We start from the raw sequence: 21580 nt of genomic DNA on the forward strand, positions 1-21580 counted from the left end.
GGATCAAAACCCATGGATCCAAGGCATCTTCACCAAATTTGTGGGGGAGGTCTTCGTTGAAGGGAAGAGAGGCTTTAAGGCATCCTCCACAACTAGCTGGCTCTTGGAACCGTCCCCTCACCGATGCTCGATCTCCCCTAGCGAGTCGCCTCCCCTTGTCTCTCCCTCTTCCATGATCGTGCCTAGGGTACGATCGCAATTGGAGATGGGCCAGACCTCTTCAGGCCGGCCCATCAACCCAAAGGATATATATATTTTTTTCTTTCCGGATCCTCACATTTAGGATGATTGCAATAAAGAACGTGAAGTCCAAACGTGGGATGCGAGATCTCCATTACAAAATTAGGGGGAAAAATGTAAAAGAATAAGTAAACATGAAATCTTTAACAACTTAATCATCAAGTCAATCATGCCATCAGACCGTCACTTATGAAGTTGTACGGCTTATTGAATCAAGTCTAGTTATAGGTCACTATCTCTTACAAATTTTTTTATTACTTTTTTTATATTTTTTTTATTGCAAATTTTTTATAACTAACTAGCTTCCATAAACCCTCTTTTCTAATAATGGCCGGTTGACTTTGCCACCCTCTCCATAAAAAAAAAAAAAAAAGGTCATGTCATCAGTCCTTGACACCACATGATGATTGAGAAAGAAGCATTATTGAGCAAATAATTTTCAGGGAACGGTGACTGTCCTGAGCTATATCACTCTCAATGTAATCATGTGCCCAAGTTCTCTGACCTTCCACCACCTCCCAACCCTCATGCACCATGAGCCATAATAAAATAAACCTTTTCCCCTGCCATGATGTCCTGTTATGCTTTTCTGCACATGAAAGAGCCTCCATCCAATTCGAAAACTAGTATAAATAGAAACAGAGAGAGAGCAAGGAACTCTTGGAGTTCTCCCAAACACTTCAAGGAGCCATGGGATCCTCAGCCAGTGAGTCTAGATCTGCAGCAGAGAACGTTGTTGAAGAATCAAATCCACCAGAAATTGTTATATCAGTGCTGAATACTCCAGCTCCTCCTCCTCTATGGCATGAGCTCACCTGGCCAATAAGAGAGGGAATTTTTCCTTACAGAAAAAAGTCCTCATCCCTGTTCGGACATGTCATTTCAGTACTCTGTGGTTTATTTCCTGTCCTCTCTTGGGGGAAAAGGTATGATGGAAAGACCTTTAGGAGTGACCTGATGGCAGGCTTGACTCTTGCAAGCCTTGGCATTCCACAGGTTATAACATGAGCCCCGTCAGCCACCTGATCTCTGTCTGTCTGTCTGTCTTCTCTAAAATTTGTAAAGCCATTTTCTGTGTTTTGCAGAGCATCGGATATGCCAGTTTAGCCAAACTGGATCCTCAGTATGGCCTTTGTAAGTCACATTTTAATACTATATTACACATGCTAAATAATTTTATATTCTACATCTCAATTGTCATTTCAATTACGAGGAACAAGTGTCAAAACAGATGGAAGCACCAATAAAGCTCCAGTTTTCTGCATACTATTATCGATATAACTCTTCAGAAATGTTTCTAAGATATTTAACGACAACTTTCTAATTTTCTTTTTGTTTTAACCATCTCTGATCGTAGGATGTTTGTTGTTTCCAACCAGATACAAGTGTCATACCACCTCTAATCTATGCTGTGATGGGTAGTTCGAGAGAATTAGCTATTGGTCCAGTTGCTGTTGTCTCTCTGCTCCTGTCCTCAATGCTTCAGAAACTAGCAGATCCACGAGTTGATCCTGAGTCCTACAGGAAGCTGGTTTTCACTTCAACATTTTTTGCCGGTATCTTTCAAGCTGCCTTTGGATTGTTCAGGTTAGATTCCTACTTCCTGTGAGCTATTTTGCCACACATATATTGATAGATGAATTCCGCAATGCGAACAACTTGGTGCCTTCCATCACCATCTTCAGGCTGGGTTTTCTAGTGGACTTTCTTTCCCATGCTGCCACTGTCGGATTCATGGGAGGAGCTGCAATTGTAATTAGTCTGCAACAACTCAAAGGCCTACTTGGTATCGCACACTTCACAACCAAAACTGATGTAGTTTCTGTCATGGAGGCTGTCCAGAATGCAATTCATCAACCGGTATGTATGCTCTTACTCAAAAGTGCATAAATAAAATAGCAAGAACTAATTTTCATTGGATTTCCTATTAACTTTTGCCACTTTTCTCATTCTAATGACAGTGGCACCCAGAAAATGTCTATCTTGGCTGTTCATTCCTTATTTTCCTCCTGATCACCAGATTTATAGTAAGTGATCCAAATTCAGTCTATCTCTCATGGGTTTTTCATCTGGTTCAGCTGATGAGAACATAAATTTGCATTACAGGGAAGGAGAATAAAGAAGCTTTTCTGGTTGCCTGCCATTGCACCACTGATCTCTGTTATACTGTCAACTCTGCTTGTTTTCATGACAAGGGCAGATAAGCATGGTGTAATAACAATACAGCACATAAAAGGAGGCTTGAATCCAAGCTCTGCTAAACTGTTACAATTCACTGGGCAAAATGTGGCCCCGTGTGCAAAAGTTGGCCTGATTTGTGCCATTATAGCTCTCACGGTATGTCTGCATAAATTCTTCATAATAATATTTATTAACTAAATATCCTATACTACAAAAACACCTAATTATTATTATGTTCAATTTCAGGAGGCCATGGCTGTTGGGCGATCTTTTGCTTCAATAAAAGGTTACCACCTGGACGGAAACAAGGAAATGGTAGCTATGGGCTTCATGAACATTGCTGGGTCTTTGTCCTCTTGCTATATTGCAACAGGTGATCACAAGTTTTGACTTCTGACAATTAAATGATATGCTAAAGCTTAAGCTTAACAGTATGATCTTTTTCTTCATTTAATGACCTTAAACCTATATAAAAAAGGATAACAACATTAATATTACAATAATTGCCTTAACCTTCATTAAATTGTGGATATGAGTTCAAATCTATTATAATCACAACTATTCAAATGGAACCTGGAAATATCATAATGTTTTTTAATCTACAATGAGAAACATTTAAAATGAGAAATGGCTATAAGGGCCACATTAGCCCAAACATAAGAAAATAATTCATCCTTCTCCTGAATGGTCCATATTGACCACACTGCAGAAACTTCATTTTAGGTTCCAGAGTTAATTTTAAGTCTAGTATTTAGACCTAATTCCATTTATAACTTTTTTTGTCAAATCTTGGACTTTGATCATCCATTTCAAATATTTGATTTATCATTCCAGTTGACTCGATAGGACGATATTGTTTACTTTTGAAACACAAAACAGATCATGTTACCCTAGATTGGCCTAATGGAATTAATATAATTATCCATTCTCATGAACAGAACATTTCATTCTTTAAATCCGAGATGCTAAATTTGATATTTCACCTGTTTTGGGTTGTGGACTTCAGAAATCCCTCTTACCCCTTAGACTCGGTATTCTCCTGTATCAAGTATTGGTTTGCTACCAGTACCGTATCGTACACTCAGTATTGGATGGCACGGTCTGGCATGGCAAACCAAGGCCCATATCATTCATGTCAAAATACTTTAGGAAAATTAACATACCAAAACCAGTAACCTTGAGGCATACATAAATTTCTAATGTTTTCCATAATATTAATTGAAATTTTCATTTCATCATATCATTTTTTTTAAAAAAATGAATAGGATAGAATAGACAATTGTGCTAATATTGAATAAGAAGCTTGCATGAGTCCGCATATAGATCTTGGATAATGCAAATTATATGTTTAACCTATGGTATGCTGTATCGGCCCGAACCGGATGGTACAGGATGTATCGTACCGGTTCGGCACCGCTACTCGGTATGGGTGTCGTACCGACACTCAGTATGTTAAAAAAATTTCGTAGATTCGGTCCTTAGACTTGGGCTATTGAGGGATTAGGCCTTCAATAAATTCGGTCCTTAGATCTTATGTTCTAGGATTTAGGCTAGTGGTAGATACATTAATCTCCACTAGATTGGGCTAGGAAGGGATCCTTACAATCCTTTGCTAGATTTGGGCTAGTAGAGATCCTTGATTGCTTTACTAGATTGTTTTGCTTTTTATTGTTCTTGTTTGTTATTTTGATTGAGTGGAATAAAATTCTGTTTAGCTTTATTGTTTGATCCTTGTATTGAGTTATTCCACCGACGTTACCTACAATCGGTCCATCATCAGCGTTTTTCGAAGGCGCACGCAAGAAGCACGAGGCAAAGGGGCTTGGTGAGGGGCTTTGGACCATGAGCCCCCACTAAAGCACGCCCCGCGCGGGCGCGAGCCGGGAACCACGCCCGCAAGGGTTTCCCATGTTGGGAATGCGTCCATGCGCGGTTCCCCGCACTGGGAACCGTGCCCATGCGGGGCAGCCCACTCGCGCGCAGGCGCGAGCGGGAAATCGCTCGCCCAGCTCGCGCTCGCGCGCGATTCCCTGCGCAAGGCAACCCGCGTGGGCCATTAAATGCCACGAGTGGCATTTAATGCTACTCTATGGCATTTAACATGCGCGGACGCGCATTGTTTTTTTCTCGTTTGCGCGTCACTTTGCGCTCGTGCATCTACTCTATTGGCCGGTTCGGTTCCGTACTGGTACCGGTGCCCACCGGTACGTTGGTATAGTTGATACGACAGACCTTGCCGATAAGGTATTGGTATGGTATTGAGGTTTGTTCAATATATGAGCCAAACCAGTCTATACCGATCCAAACTTAGCAAAACTACCCCATACAGTATTGTGGTTGGGAGTGAGAATAAGTGTTAGAAGCTTATCTCGGTACAGGTTGCATATCATACCGTACTAAACAAGTAACATACTGGTATAGTTCTCGATGTTGATTTTGTATCTCTTGCTCTATATATTTGCAATATCGAGCAATAACCTAAAGAATAATGCTCATCTATAGTTATGGTCACAAAACTAAAACTCATTTAGATGTTTTATTTTTTGGAATAACTCATTTAGATGTTATTACCATTGTAGTCAGCTAAACAACTCCAGCACTTCAAGATTGCATAACACTTTAAGATAAAATATGAACAATAGAATCCTAAGTATCAGTTTTTTTTTTCAAATAATGAACAAATTGCCACTAGTGTTTTTTGAGTTTAATTCTCCCATAGTTAAATGAAAATCTCAATATTGAGAAGACATAAATACATATATACATACGCACATACATGCATACATACATATGTATATACATGAGGTAGACTTGGCTAAATACATATATACATACGCACATACATGCATACGTACATATGTATATACATGAGGTAGACTTGGCTACACTTGAGTCGATTTCCACTCAGATCCGGTCAGATGTGGATTGGACAAAAGAAGTACGGACTACAATAATCAGAGCCATTGGATGTGCTTTAGTATCTTTAAACTGCTTACACACCATAAATTATGTGATTTAGGGATCTTTAGCCAATGCATCAAATGATCAAAAAATTGGATAGTTTAAATAATACGAAGTAATATATGACCACTTGATGCCTAGACTAGGGGTCTCCAAATCACATGATTTTTCGTATGCAAGCAATTTATTTGTAGCTAGTTACATCTATGGCTTAGATCATCAACAAGATCTCCATCATCAAATCTAGATCTAACTAGATTTGACTGGAGATCCATTTGAGTGTAGCTACGTCTAGCTCTATACATATTCCTTCATCATACATATACAATTTCATTGGCTATATTTATTCCAAAGCAAATTTAGGTAAATTTACTCCACAAATTTGGTTTTGAATAAACCCTCCAGGAGTTGAACCAATGGAACTGGAAAGTTACGGTATACTTGACATTGTTCATTAGCATATGATATTTGCATGACATGTTGGACCCTTCCATAATTCTGATCCTGAGAAATCTTACAATTTATGTATTGGGCCATGGGGGCACAAATACAATAGTCATCCACTGTAATATTTAGTTAAGACCCCCAGAAACGTAACAAAATAACTACACTTTCTTGGCACGAACCTGATCAGAGCTCGTAAAAATCTATTTATTGTGATGTTCCATGAGCATTCATTTAACTTATCAAAAAATGCTTCATTAGCTCTTACATTTTGAGTTATCAAAACATGCCATTGGTTTTGCCCATGACCAAAAGCTTGGAATCAAGGCTTGAGGATATGGCTGTTAACTGTTGTGGATCACTTTCAGCCAGAGTCAAGCTGAAACAGACACCAGAAGTTCCTTTTGGTTAGTTTTTCTTAGTTTCAACTGAAACTAATAAGTTTTAGTCTGGCTTCAGTGGGTTTGGCTAGTCTTGCTGAACAATTGAATACAAGGCACAGTCATTCACACTAATAGCATATTTTCTATGAGTAAATACAACATTTATAACTGCATGCATTAAATTAGTAAGCAACATAAAGTTATCACAGAGAAATGCTCGATCTAATATTTTTTTGGGTAATGCTAAAAAATGATAAACAAGAAACTTGGAAACCCAAGGTCCCAAAAAGCTTCAGAATTGCTAAAAAATACAGTGAATTTTCAAACAACTAGAGCTCATGAAGCAAATGGCATATATAATCACAATATAAAATACCAGCAAACTTCATGAATTTCACTTATCTGCAATAATAACTTCCCACTAAAAATATCAAAATTACAAAAAAGAAAAAGCCTATATAACATAAAATGCTATAAAATGTTATGTAATAAGTTATTCTTGGCTTATCTCGATTTTTCTTCTACTTTTCAACTTTTTCTTGATTTTCTTGGACAACAACACACAAAGTGCATCAAGACGATCAAATCTCTAAGGCTGTCAAAGGGACATTCATAAAATAAATTCTAATGCATCAGATACTACGCAATTATAAATTTCTGATACAAGATGAGAGAACTCACTCTGCTTTCCGGGACCAATTTCCCAATTCAGTCCTCTTAGACAATAAAACTTAATCAAAAGATGTTTTTTCTTCTGTTGTTCTCAAACAAAATGCAATCTTTAAAAGATAAGGTTTCTTCCAGCAAGATGAGAAAGAGAGAAGAGCGAGACCCAAGCTTGGATGGCTCCCCCGGTCGCAGGGATATTCCTCATAAATGATGCATTGGTCACTTGAGTTGGGGAAGAGACTGCTAGTGTAGCTTACCAAGCTTGTTTTAGCTCACCAATCATGGATTCTTGGCTTGTTAGGTTGGAGCATGGTAGATTGTGTTGTGGGATGAAAGCACTCACCCTTCGATCGTACTATTCCCTTTCTGGATCCAAACTGCGGAAAGACGAATCGAGAAGAAGAAGAAGTAGAGAATAAAATCAAACAATCACAAAGACAACAATTTTACGTGGTTCACCCCAATACAGGTTACGTCCACGGAGGCCACACGCACAGATTCAATATATTCAGCAAGGGTTACAATGATCTCTCTTCCTGTTGGAGATTGCACACCTAGGGCTTACAAGAGAGATAGGACTCCAAAAGAAACTCACTACGGCCGCTCTCATCATCACCTAGGGTTCACCAAAAAACCCTATTTATAGGTTTTCAACACATAAGGAAACTTCCCTACGAAAACCCTAAGTCAAAAAACCCATCTTGCCATCGTTTCAGTCAATCCCGTGATCAGGAGTCGACTCTTCACTTTCAGGGGTCGACTCCTGATAAGTTCGAGTCGACTCGGACATCCTCGGGTCGACTCCAAGTATCAGCACCGAAACTGGCACGCTCTGTCTTCCTGAGAGAGTCGACTCCTGCAGAGCTGGAGTCGACTCCTGCAGGACTGGAGTCGACTCCTGCAGGCAACCCAAAAAACTGCTCTCTGTTTCTTCACTGTGGCAGATGCGAGTCGACCCTCTCATCCCTGGGGTCGACTCAAGCTTCACATGAGTCGACTCCTAGATGCTAGGGGTCGACTCCATTCAGTTGGCACAGAATTTTTCAAGCAAACTTGAGCCGAATTCAATTTGCGGTCGTTTCGAGTTTCGAGGCACATTTTCTCAACAATCTCCCACTTGCCGAGAAACAAGCCTGAAATAACCGTAACCCCATCAGCAACATGATCTCCAAATCATCCTCTATGTGTGTGAACCTCTGTCTTCACTTCTAGCTGTGAAGACCAACAGAAGATGCACATATGTGCAACTTCTCAAGAGTAACCACCTTTGTCAACATATCTGCTGGGTTGTCCATTGTATGCATCTTCTCTAGCCGGAAAAAATCTTCTTCGAGGAGTGACCGAATAAAGTGATATCTGATATCAATGTGTTTGGTCCTTGAGTGAAAAGCAGCATTCTTTGCCAAATGTATAGCACTCTGGCTGTCACTATACAACTTTGCATCGCCTTGCTCCATGCCAAGCTCTTTCATCAAACCTTGTAACCAAACCATCTCCTTGCTCGCTTCAGTAAGAGCAACGTATTCGGCCTCGGTCGTAGACAATGCTACAATCTTCTGCAGTTTCGAAACCCATGAAACTGCAGCACTTCCCAGCGTGAACACATACCCAGTAGTACTCTTTCTGCCATCAATGTCTCCAGCCATGTCAGAATCCACGAAACCATGTAGGCAAACATCAGGACCACCATAGCATAGTCCTAAGTCTCTGGTTCCTTTCAGATACCGCAATATCCACTTCACAGCTCTCCAATGCTCCTGGCCTGGATCGCTCATGTATCTGCTCACCACTCCCACTGCATGGGCAATATCCGGTCTCGTGCAAACCATGGCATACGTAAGGCTTCCGACCGCTGATGAGTAGGGTACATACTTCATCTCATCTCGATCATCCTGCGTAGTCGGACACTCCTGCTTGGATAACTTGAAGTGTGCGCCCAGCGGAGTACTCACGGCTTTAGCCCCGTCCATATTGAACCGCTTCAGCACCTTATCAATGTACTCTGCTTGAGACAACTTCAACGTTTTAAGCTTCCTGTCCCTGCTGATACGCATCCCAAGGACTTTCTTGGCTTCACCCAAGTCCTTCATTGAAAACTCCTGGGATAATTGTTTCTTCAGTTTCACAATCTCTCCCATGTTGGCACTTGCCACCAACATATCATCTACATACAGAAGTAGAATGATATATGAGCTTTTCAATCCCTTAAAGTAGCAGCAATGATCACCATTACACCTCTGAAACTTATTCTTCAGCATAAACTGATCAAACTTTAAGTACCACTGACGAGGTGCTTGTTTCAACCCGTACAAACTTTTCTGAAGTCGGCATACCCAATCTTTCTTCCCCTTCACTACATATCCTTCTGGCTGCTTCATGTAGATTTCCTCTTCAAGGTCGCCATGTAAAAATGCAGTCTTGATGTCAAGCTGCTCAAGATGTAAGTCTTTGGCTGCCACTATACTTAACACCATCCGGATAGTAGACATCTTCACAACTGGAGAAAAGATCTCGTCAAAATCAATGCCCTCCTTCTGCTGAAAACCCTTGACAACAAGTCTCGCTTTGAACCTCTCAGAACCATCTGGTTCAAGCTTTAGTCTGTATACCCACTTGTTGTGCAAGGCTCTCTTCCCCTTCGGAAGTGGAACCAAGTCCCACGTCCTGTTGGATGATAGGGAATCCATTTCATCATCCATGGCAAGCTTCCACTTGTCACTGGCTTCAACCTGCAAAGCCTCCTTGTAGCTTTCTGGTTCACCACCATCCGTAAGCAACAGATATTGTAGGGAGTCAGCATACCTAGACGGAGTTTTTCTATTTCTTTTACACTTGCGTAAAGCAATCGGGATATCAGCTGGAGGTTCTTCTTCTTGCTGTGCTTCTCCCACTGGCTCAGCAACTTCTTCATCGTCTCGAGACATTGTTTCATCATCCAGCTCTGCATATTCCGATTTTACAGCTTTGACGCCTTGGCTCGTCTGTTGCTGCAGGTCCTTGTACAGAACCTCTTCATTGAATACAACATTTCTGCTCCTGATGACTTTCTGATCTGTCGCATCCCAGAGTCAGTATCCAAAATCATCACCACCGTACCCAATGAATGTGCACTTCTTTGACTTTGCATCCAGCTTGGTTCGATTGTCTGCAGTATCGAGCACGTAAGAGATGCAACCAAAAGTACGCAAGTGAGATAGTTTCACCTCTTTCCCAGTCCATGCTTCCTCCGGCAGTCCAAGCTCCAATGCAACTGAAGGCCCTCTGTTGATCAGATACACTGCTGTACTGACCGCTTCCGCCCAAAAAATCTTCGGCAACCCTGCATGAAGCCTCATGCATCGTGCCCGCTCATTGATGGTGCGGTTCATGCGTTCTGCAACACCATTTTGCTGTGGCGTTCCTGGAACCGTCTTTAGTCTTCGAATTCCAGCTGAAGCACAATAAGCCTCAAACTCATCACTGCAGTATTCGCCCCCATTGTCAGACTTGAGACACTTCAATCTCTGACCTGTCTCATTCTCCACTAAAGCCTTCCACCTCTTGAACTTATCAAATACATCGGATTTGTGCTTCAAGAAGTAGACCCATAGCTTTCGGGTAGCGTCGTCGATGAACGTGACATAGTACCTTGCTCCTCCATGAGAAGCCACTTGAGTTGGTCCCCATACGTTAGTATGTACGAGTTCCAACTTAGAATTTTTCTTGGTACTACCTCCTTTTGAAAAACTGACCTTCTTCTGTTTTGACAGTACACAATCTTCACAGAATTCCAAATCCACAGATTTCAGGTCTCCCAATTTTCTTTTGGACATCATCACCTTCATCCCTTTCTGACTCATGTGGCCGAGTCTCATGTGCCATGTCCTTGCATCAACAGTCGGATTTGCAGCACTGACGGTGGAATCAGTATCAGCTATCATGTATAGAGTTCCTGACCTTACACCTCGAGCAATCACCAAGGCTCCCTTAGTGATCTTCCAAGCATCATCATTGAAGGTGGTCACAAACCCCAAATCCGACAACTGACTTACCGAAATCAGATTTCGAGCCAGTTTGGGTACATGTCGCACATCTTTCAGAGTTAAAGTCATCCCACTTGATGTCTTTATCTGAGCATCTCCCTTTCCTACGATGTTGCAACTATTTCCATCACCAAGATACACCTTGCCATGATCACCTGCAACATAGTTTGAGATGATTGCCTTGTTCCCAGTAGCATGGAACGAGGCACCTGAGTCGACTATCCACGACTCCGGATGAATATCACAGGAAAGTATCAGGGCATCATCTTCACTTGCAGTTTCGGCTAAATTAGCACTTGCTTTAGTGTCAGAACCACCATTGTTCTTCGACACTTTACAGTCTTTTCTCAAGTGACCCTTCTGCCCACAATTCCAGCACTTTCCAAGAGGTCTAGACTTGTTTCTAGACTTGGATCGTCCACCCCTATTTCTGTCTCCCTTCTTTGAAGTCCTTCCACGTTCTTCAAAAGCCAGCGCGTTCCCAGATGAACTTGCTGATGGATCCAGAGTTTTCCTTCGAGCCTCTTCACTCAGAATAAGAGCTACCACTTCATCAAACCTCGCTGTAGTCTTTCCCGAAGAATTACTAACAGCCGTGATAAAGCCTTCCCAACTTTCAGGCATCTGACCTAGAAGAGCCCACGCCTTCACCTCATCAGTGAACGTGATCTTCACAGATTCCAATTGGGCACATAGGGTATTGAATTCACTCAAATGTGAATGAACACTCCCACTGTCTCTCATCTTCAAAGTGAATAATCGTCGAATCAGGAATACCTTGTTCGCTCCTGTTGGCTCATCATACATGGAAGCCAGTGTGTCCATCAAATCTTTTGCAGTCTTTACTTTGGATATATTGGCGAGGATCTCCGATGCCAAGGACAAACGGATAGCGGCGAGCGCTGTCACGCCCCCGCCTCTGCGAGGCACGTGAGGCACCTAGTGCCCACGTGGGGGCCACATGAGGGGGGAACACGGGGCTCCCCTGCCAGATATTGTCCGGTTCTGGGGCTTCACGCAAGCGTCCTTCACCCCTCCCCGGTTTTGTTTTCCACCCAAAACGCGTCTGCAGGATTAGGAGACACCCGCCTCATATGCCCAGGCTCTGGAACGAGTCTTTCCGATGTGGGACTATTGGGTCTCACACCCTTCCCACCATCAGACAAGAGCCGTCCTCGGCTCTGATACCAAATGTCACGCCCCCGCCTCTGCGAGGCACGTGAGGCACCTAGTGCCCACGTGAGGGCCACATGAGGGGGGAACACGGGGCTCCCCTGCCAGATATTGTCCAGTTCTGGGGCTTCACGCAAGCGTCCTTCACCCCTCCCCGGTTTTGTTTTCCACCCAAAACGCGTCTGCAGGATTAGGAGACACCCGCCTCATATGCCCAGGCTCTGGAACGAGTCTTTCCGATGTGGGACTATTGGGTCTCACACCGGTGTGAGGCCCAATAGTCCCACATCGGAAAGACTCGTTCCAGAGCCTGGGCATATGAGGCGGGTGTCTCCAAATCCTGCAGACGCGTTTTGGGTGGAAAACAAAATCGGGGAGGGGTGAAGGACGCTTGCGTGAAGCCCCAGAACCGGACAATATCTGGCAGGGGAGCCCCGTGTTCCCCCCTCATGTGGCCCCCACGTGGGCACTGGGTGCCTCACGTGCCTCGCAGAGGCGGGGGCGTGACATTTGGTATCAGAGCCGAGGACGGCTCTTGTCCGATGGTGGGAAGGGTGTGAGGCCCAATAGTCCCACATCGGAAAGACTCGTTCCAGAGCTTGGGCATATGAGGCGGGTGACTCCAAATCCTGCAGACGCGTTTTGGGTGGAAAACAAAACCGGGGAGGGGTGAAGGACGCTTGCGTGAAGCCCCAGAACCGGACAATATCTGGCAGGGGAGCCCCGTGTTCCCCCCTCATGTGGCCCCCACGTGGGCACTAGGTGCCTCACGTACTCCGCGCAGGCGGGGGCGTGACATTTGGTATCAGAGCCGAGGACGGCTCTTGTCCGATGGTGGGAAGGGTGTGAGACCCAATAGTCCCACATCGGAAAGACTCGTTCCAGAGCCTGGGCATATGAGGCGGGTGTCTCCTAATCCTGCAGACGCGTTATGGGAGGAAAACAAAACCGGGGAGGGGTGAAGGACGCTTGCGTGAAGCCCTAGAACCGGACAATATCTGGCAGGGGAGCCCCGTGTTCCCCCCTCATGTGGCCCCCACGTGGGCACTAGGTGCCTCACGTGCCTCGCAGAGGCGGGGGCGTGACATTTAAATGTCACGCCCCCGCCTCTGCGAGGCACGAGAGGCACCTAGTGCCCACGTAGGGGCCACATGAGGGGGGAACACGGGGCTCCCCTGCCAGATATTGTCCGGTTCTGGGGCTTCACGCAAGCGTCCTTCACCCCTCCCCGGTTTTGTTTTCCTCCCAAAACGCGTCTGCAGGATTTGGAGACACCCGCCTCATATGCCCAGGCTCTGGAACGAGTCTTTCCGATGTGGGACTATTGGGTCTCACACCCTTCCCACCATCGGACAAGAGCCGTCCTCGGCTCTGATACCAAATGTCACGCCCCCGCCTGCGCGAGGCACGTGAGGCACCTAGTGCCCACGTGGGGGCCACATGAGGGGGGACCGCGGGGCTCCCCTCATGTGGCCCCCACGTGGGCACTAGGTGCCTCACGTGCCTCGCGCAGGCGGGGGCGTGACATTTGGTATCAGAGCCGAGGACGGCTCTTATCCGATGGTGGGAAGGGTGTGAGGCCCAATAGTCCCACATCGGAAAGACTCGTTCCAGAGCCTGGGCATATGAGGCGGGTGTCTCCAAATCCTGCAGACGCGTTTTGGGTGGAAAACAAAATCGGGGAGGGGTGAAGGACGCTTGCGTGAAGCCCCAGAACCGGACAATATCTGGCAGGGGAGCCCCGTGTTCCCCCCTCATGTGGCCCCCACGTGGACACTGGGTGCCTCACGTGCCTCGCAGAGGCGGGGGCGTGACATTTGGTATCAGAGCCGAGGACGGCTCTTGTCCGATGGTGGGAAGGGTGTGAGGCCCAATAGTCCCACATCGGAAAGACTCGTTCCAGAGCCTGGGCATATGAGGCGGGTGACTCCAAATCCTGTAGACGCGTTTTGGAAGGAAAACAAAACCGGGGAGGGATGAAGGACGCTTGCGTGAAGCCCCAGAACCGGACAATATCTGGCAGGGGAGCCCCGTGTTCCCCCCTCATGTGGCCCCTACGTGGGCACTAGGTGCCTCTCGTGCCTCGCAGAGGCGGGGGCGTGACATTTGGTATCAGAGCCGAGGACGGCTCTTGTCTGATGGTGGGAAGGGTGTGAGACCCAATAGTCCCACATCGGAAAGACTCGTTCCAGAGCCTGGGCATATGAGGCGGGTGTCTCCTAATCCTGCAGACGCGTTTTGGGTGGAAAACAAAACCGGGGAGGGGTGAAGGACGCTTGCGTGAAGCCCCAGAACTGGACAATATCTGGCAGGGGAGCCCCGTGTTCCCCCCTCATGTGGCCCTCACGTGGGCACTAGGTGCCTCACGTGCCTCGCAGAGGCGGGGGCGTGACATTTAAATGTCACGCCCCCGCCTCTGCGAGGCACGTGAGGCACCTAGTGCCCACGTGGGGGCCACATGAGGGGGGAACACGGGGCTCCCCTGCCAGATATTGTCCAGTTCTGGGGCTTCACGCAAGCGTCCTTCACCCCTCCCCGATTTTGTTTTCCACCCAAAACGCGTCTGCAGGATTTGGAGACACCCGCCTCATATGCCCAGGCTCTGGAACGAGTCTTTCCGATGTGGGACTATTGGGCCTCACACCCTTCCCACCATCGGATAAGAGCCGTCCTCGGCTCTGATACCAAATGTCACGCCCCCGCCTGCGCGAGGCACGTGAGGCACCTAGTGCCCACGTGGGGGCCACATGAGGGGGGACCGCGGGGCTCCCCTGCCAGATATTGTCCGGTTCCGGGGCTTCACGCAAGCGTCCTTCACCCCTCCCCGATTTTGTTTTCCACCCAAAACGCGTCTGCAGGATTTGGAGACACCCGCCTCATATGCCCAGGCTCTGGAACGAGTCTTTCCGATGTGGGACTATTGGGCCTCACACCCTTCCCACCATCGGATAAGAGCCGTCCTCGGCTCTGATACCAAATGTCACGCCCCCGCCTGCGCGAGGCACGTGAGGCACCTAGTGCCCACGTGGGGGCCACATGAGGGGAGCCCCGCGGTCCCCCCTCATGTGGCCCCCACGTGGGCACTAGGTGCCTCACGTGCCTCGCGCAGGCGGGGGCGTGACAAGCGCCTTCTTATCAAGACGCTCCCACTTCTCCGACGGCATGTCTGTCGGCTTCGCTTCTTCTCCGCCCAGTGGTAGATCCAGATCCTTTGAGAGCAAGTAATCTTCCATCTGCATCTTCCACACACCAAAGTTCTGTCCATTGAATTTCTCTATCCTCAATCTTCCTTCGTCAGCCATTGGAACACAGGGAACGTTGCTCTGATACCAGTTGTTGTGGGATGAAAGCACTCACCCTTCGATCGTACTATTCCCTTTCTGGATCCAAACTGCGGAAAGACGAATCGAGAAGAAGAAGAAGTAGAGAATAAAATCAAACAATCACAAAGACAACAATTTTACGTGGTTCACCCCAATACAGGTTACGTCCACGGAGGCCATACGCACAGATTCAATATATTCAGCAAGGGTTACAATGATCTCTCTTCCTGTTGGAGATTGCACACCTAGGGCTTACAAGAGAGATAGGACTCCAAAAGAAACTCACTACGGCCGCTCTCATCATCACCTAGGGTTCACCAAAAAACCCTATTTATAGGTTTTCAACACATAAGGAAACTTCCCTATGAAAACCCTAAGTCAAAAAACCCATCTTGCCATCGTTTCAGTCAATCCCGTGATCAGGAGTCGACTCTTCACTTTCAGGGGTCGACTCCTGATAAGTTCGAGTCGACTCGGACATCCTCGGGTCGACTCCAAGTATCAGCACCGAAACTGGCACGCTCTGTCTTCCTGAGAGAGTCGACTCCTGCAGAGCTGGAGTCGACTCCTGCAGAGCTGGAGTCGACTCCTGCAGAGCTGGAGTCGACTCCTGCAGGCAACCCAAAAAACTGCTCTCTGTTTCTTCACTGTGGCAGATGCGAGTCGACCCTCTCATCCCTGGGGTCGACTCAAGCTTCACATGAGTCGACTCCTAGATGCTAGGGGTCGACTCCATTCAGTTGGCACAGAATTTTTCAAGCAAACTTGAGCCGAATTCAATTTGCGGTCGTTTCGAGTTTCGAGGCACATTTTCTCAACAGATTGACTTCAACATATATAAATAAGAATCATAATGAACTTGATAAGGATGTGCAAAGTCTATAAGTTGGCTTGTGTGTGCAAGTTTGCATGCAGCTAGGGGATTGGAATATGGGTTCCAAAAGACAAGGGTGAATTGGTGAGAACAAGAAAAAATTATGAGAATCTAATGACATAGGGGCAGCCATATATCCTGCTCCAATTTATTGGTTAAGGTTTACAAGCCAAGTTATTGGAGTTGTTAATTGATGACTTAAGCTAGAACCTAGTAATTTACTAATTTTAGTTTTTCTTTTTTTTTTTTGATAAAAGTAGTTTTGTAATTTCAGTTATTAGATCTAACAAACCAAATAAGTTTTCAGTAAATGATCAATGTTGTCAGACATAGATATCGTTGCATACAGATGTATGTGATCCAAAAAAGACTAAATCTTTATGATAATACTATGCCTCATCCATGTAAGAAATAATTTGCTGGTACAATAACAAACTTGCTCCTACAGTCTTAATATCGGTGGAACAAACGCTGAGTCCATTCAATTCAAATACAGAAGTAGTCTCTACTCTGCTGTTAGCAAAACCATTTGACTTGTTTTGGGGAAAAAATCATTCACAGGCTCTTTCTCTCGAACTGCGGTGAACTGCAGTGCTGGATGCAAAACAGCAGTCTCCAACATTGTCATGGCCATCACAGTGTTTGCTGCCTTGGAATTGCTCACCAGACTCTTATACTACACTCCTGTCGCCATCCTCGCTTCGATCATCCTTTCCTCCCTTCTAGGATTAATCGATATTGGTGAAGCTTATGCCATTTGGGAAGTCGACAAAGTAGATTTCCTTGCTTGCCTAGGAGCATTCATTGGCGTGCTATTTGGCTCGGTGGAGATTGGCCTCTTGATTGCGGTAAGACGGTTAATACTTTTTTTTTCCAGAAAAATGTGAATAAAATCTCCTGTAACAAGCTTTTATATATACAACATGATCCACTTATAGCCTCCATGATCGAGGTCTAGAATTTATTTTCCTCATGAAGAACTCGTAACTAGATAAGAATGCAGGTCTAATACTTAAGTGCAAGGCTTTGATATTTTTTGGCATCAAATTTGATGCTGCAGGTTGCAATCTCCTTTTCTAGGATCATATGGAACTTGATTAGGCCACAAGTAGACATACTAGGAAGAATTCAAGGAACAGACATCTTCTGCAGCATTAAGCAGTACCCAATGGCTAAACAAGCGTCAGGCTTGCTGATACTTCGAATCGACTCTTCCTTCCTTTATTTCGTCAATGCCAATATGATCAAAGAAAGGTAACTCGTCCGACAAATTATCATACAAAAGATATTCTACATGAGCAGAAAGAAATAGGAAAATATGAGAAGGCGAGTGGAGGCTATTGAAAGAATTTGAAAAGATTTTTCTTTCTCCAAATGGCTGTGGTATATATTGTGCATTAGTATCTAATATTCTTGGTATATTATGCCAAAGAATTTTAGAAGCTTGAGTAGAACAGCACTACAAACTGGGTCAATATTGGCATAATTAATCACCCAGTTCTTATTGTTTTAGGATTGCAAAATGGGTGAAAGAAGAACAAGATGAAATAGAGGAGAATCCCAAAGAAAGAATCAAATCAGTGGTCATTGACATGTCAAGTAAGTTTTTTAAAACTCTCAAGACAATATATTCCTGCATGCTTTCAAAAATTTCTCCAATAATAAAAAAAAAAATATTGTTGATGTATCTGGCTGCAGATGTTAAGAACATTGACACCACAGGGATTGCTGCATTAGAAGAGTTGCACAAGAAGCTAGACAGTCTTGGTATACAGGTGAGCCTAGCTACCTAGTAACTGAGAGAGAAGGAAACAAGCAATTCTTAGAATTTATAGTAGGGGTTGCTCTAAAACTTTAGAACTACTGTTTGGTTGCAGCTAGTTATGGCCAATCCTGGGTGGCTGGTTATTCACAAGATGAAATTGGCTAGTTTAGTGGACATGATTGGAGAGAAATGGATCTTCCTCACTGTGGGTGAAGCTGTGGAAGCATGCCCTAATGCCAAGAGAGACAATGGCAATGGTTGAGTTGATCACCTGTGCTCTGTTTATCTGTTTATAAATGAATGGCTACTTTAGCGCAGTATATATGTCTTTGAAGGAGATTTCAGTGAAATCTCTTTCTCCATATCTATCTATCTATCTAAAGAGTGAAAAAGCTTGGGAATGTAAAAAGGACATGTTGCCTGTATGTGGAGAACTATGTGTGTTTCCTAGAATATTTTAATGATGGTTATCGTTTGCTAATGTACAATGGATTAATCATATATTGGCTTTAGAAGGTAAGTCCATTGTTGAATGGTGAAGCTCACTTGCAAGTGTTAACTATTGTTAATTGGTAGTACATAGGTACTAAGCCAGTGGTGGATTGTGTTGGCATAAATTAGATCAAATTACTTGATCGTAAAGTTCTTTCATATTAATAATTTTGTTCAATTATTCTTAATTTTGCTTATCTATTAAGCTTTTTACTTGCTTAAGTATCATCTTTATTTTTTGGATAAAGTACATAATTAGTTAATAGCTATTAATGATTATTTCACAAATTATTCTAGTTCTTGTCTAAATTTATTTTAGCCAATCTTTTATATCAAGATTTTCTAGATTCGTAAAGCATTCTAGCCACTTTTTCTTTATTTCCCAATAAAGGTGTAATCTATACATTGTCATCAAAAAAGGTTGCAACCTATAGTATACTTTGTTTGGTTGAAAAAATATAATTTTTATCTGAAAGAAAAGAAAACAAAGAAATATGAGAATTTTTTTTTATTCATTAGTACTAATGAAATCAAGGGGAAAGTTTTCGAATAAAAGAATACCGTTTGATTGTGTAGAGCTAATTAGATGTAGGATGGACTGAATTCTTAGATGGTGCATCTCTAAAAATTTCATTAATATAATTAAAATGTGGGTGGGTCTCCCTTCTTCTTTTTTTTTTTTTCTTTTAAGAAAAGAATATGTTATGTGTAGGATAAGTTTGCTATTATCTCATCTAAATTTTGAGAGATGAGCAAGTTATTAGTTTTCTTCTCCAAAATTACTATTTTTGTGAGAAAAATTTTACAACGATTCGAGAATTTTTTCTTAGAACAATTTGATGTAATATATTTTCTTGTAAGAACTTTTTCTATTTTATTTCTACTACCAAGAATTACAAAAGAAGAGTTCTCTGTGAGTACTTTTTTTCTTGCAATTCGAAGAATACTCCAAAAGTTTTGCTAATGAAAAGTTTCACAAAGTTCAACATCTATAAAGTTTAATTTTATTGCACTTTTAGGATACATCATGTATAACAAAATAACGATATTTTTTATTTTATTTTTTGAAATTGCTAATCATGATTTTGTAATGTGGGGTCTTTGGTTCTATAATGAAATTTTAAAAAAATATTGTAAAAATCATAAAATTGGGAACTTCTACTTCAAAATTTTTTTATCAAATTCTCTTTTACCCTTTAGTTATTAACTTTAAACCTTTTAGAAAACTTTGATTCTAGGGCTGAAAATCGGATCAGATACGGATCGGATATTAGCATATCCATATTTATATTTGTTTTGTTGGACGAATATAGATACAGATACGAATATTTGTCGGATATAAAAATTCATATCCATATTTGTTTTAAACGAATGCGGATACAAATATGATATCGAAAAGATATAAATATGGATATAAATCGAATAATTAAATTTTATAATCACAGAATCAAGGATATTACTAAGTAGATGATACATTAAGTTAACAACAAATTAATATGGTTATTTATTTTTTAAAAATTTTATGAGTGTCATATAAAATTAAATAGGGTTAGAAATGAAATCGAATATTTAGATACGGATCGGATGATTGTCCATCCATATCTATATCTATTTTTTTAGCGGAAATAGATACATATATAGATATTAATTGGATACTCAGATTTTTATCGATATCCGTATAGATTTGGATACGAAAATGGATCCGAACGGATATTCTCCGATCCACTTTCATCCTTATTTGATCCTCAGCAAAATACCTTATTAAAAATCTCAACTTTTAAAATAAAAATATCTTAAATTCGTGAAAGCAAAAATCACGATTTTAAAACAAAAAAGCTTCAAATCCATAAATTGATTCCAAAAGTTGGGGCAAGTTCTAGTCTTTTTTTTTTTCGAACTTGATTCTAATATAATATACCTTATTTCTGTAGGGTTCTATGCTATAATAAAGAGCAGGAATCAGACTTTTTGGCTTGCCAAATATATTTCTTTTAGAGTTTGAAAATATATTAATTTGCTCCCGGTACCACAGAACTGCCTTAGGAACTCTGAATGTCCATGAAATTTGAATTAGTTAAAAAACCGAAACTAATCACCACCATTTCAGTTAAAAGGTTAAATAAAGAACACAGAGAAGACTGATCCCACTATTTCATTAATTTTCCTATTCATACTTATGTTTTGACCTTCTAATACTTTAAATAAAAAAAGCAATTCATTTGACACCTTTATGAGGTGGATTTGAAAGCACTTGGTGAACCAGCGAAAACTTCGCGTTTAGTTTCCGTTTAAAATTACACGCACTGTTTGTTAAAAATAATAATTAACGATTTTATAAGGATTTAATTTAAATTTGTTATTTCTATGTTCATACTTCACCCACCAACTATTCTCTAATTACAGCGCGAGGACATGAAACATAAAATTATTTAATAGTCCCTGTTCCAACGGTAAAACGTTTTAGGGTCCAAGGACGTTAAAGTAAGAAGGCTTGCTGTTGAGTTCGACGCTTTTAGCTCTCTTTTGTTTTTGAGCAATTTTCGTCGGGTCCGATTTCCAGTACGATTTATTTGATTTTTAATATATTTTGTCTTTTTAATTCATTTTTCTCTTGATTTTTTTTCCCCTTCCATTTTACTCCCCGAATTGCAGGTATTTATAGATCGAAGAGAATGGAAATCGGGTGGCAGAGTTAAGGGTTTGTTTTCAAAGTTTTTTGTTTAGTACATTAAATTCAAAATATAATGGGACAATGAATATATTTCTTTATTTTTTTTGCCAAAAAATCAGATTTTCTTTAGAAAATAAAAGGATATATGAAATTCTAATGACCGAATAATAATTAAAAGTGAATAAAATCGTAATGCATCGAGCACTCACTGTTGTTTCGGTGATAAAAAATAAATCTATTTTTTGGGCTTCTCGTTCATGGCAAGCTTCATTTGGAAGCAATTGACGGTGAAATTTATAATTGGATTCTTCCTCCAAAATTGATTCTGACTTCATTTTGCGAACAAGCAAACAGCAAATAAAGAAAGTGGAGGCAGAGGGGA

The 21580-nt window shown here is 42.5% G+C and overlaps 1 protein-coding gene across 1 annotated transcript; it reads left to right on the forward strand.

Moving 5' to 3' along the window:
* Nucleotides 1-831: 831 nt before the first annotated feature.
* On the forward strand, nucleotides 832-18531 carry LOC103721059 (low affinity sulfate transporter 3-like). The gene is made up of 12 exons (XM_008811094.6): nucleotides 832-1236; nucleotides 1326-1374; nucleotides 1620-1827; nucleotides 1926-2100; nucleotides 2202-2267; nucleotides 2347-2577; nucleotides 2668-2794; nucleotides 16832-17118; nucleotides 17331-17524; nucleotides 17784-17869; nucleotides 17969-18045; nucleotides 18148-18531. The coding sequence occupies exons 1-12, from the start codon at nucleotides 931-933 to the stop codon at nucleotides 18295-18297; spliced, it is 1956 nt and encodes a 651-aa protein (XP_008809316.5). The 5' UTR covers nucleotides 832-930; the 3' UTR covers nucleotides 18298-18531.
* The last annotated feature ends 3049 nt before the right edge of the window (nucleotides 18532-21580 follow it).

This window comes from Phoenix dactylifera, chromosome 7 (genome assembly GCF_051530095.1).
Source record: "Phoenix dactylifera cultivar Ajwa chromosome 7, Ajwa_hap1_PhDact_Kaust_v1.1, whole genome shotgun sequence".
NCBI lineage: Eukaryota > Viridiplantae > Streptophyta > Magnoliopsida > Arecales > Arecaceae > Phoenix > Phoenix dactylifera.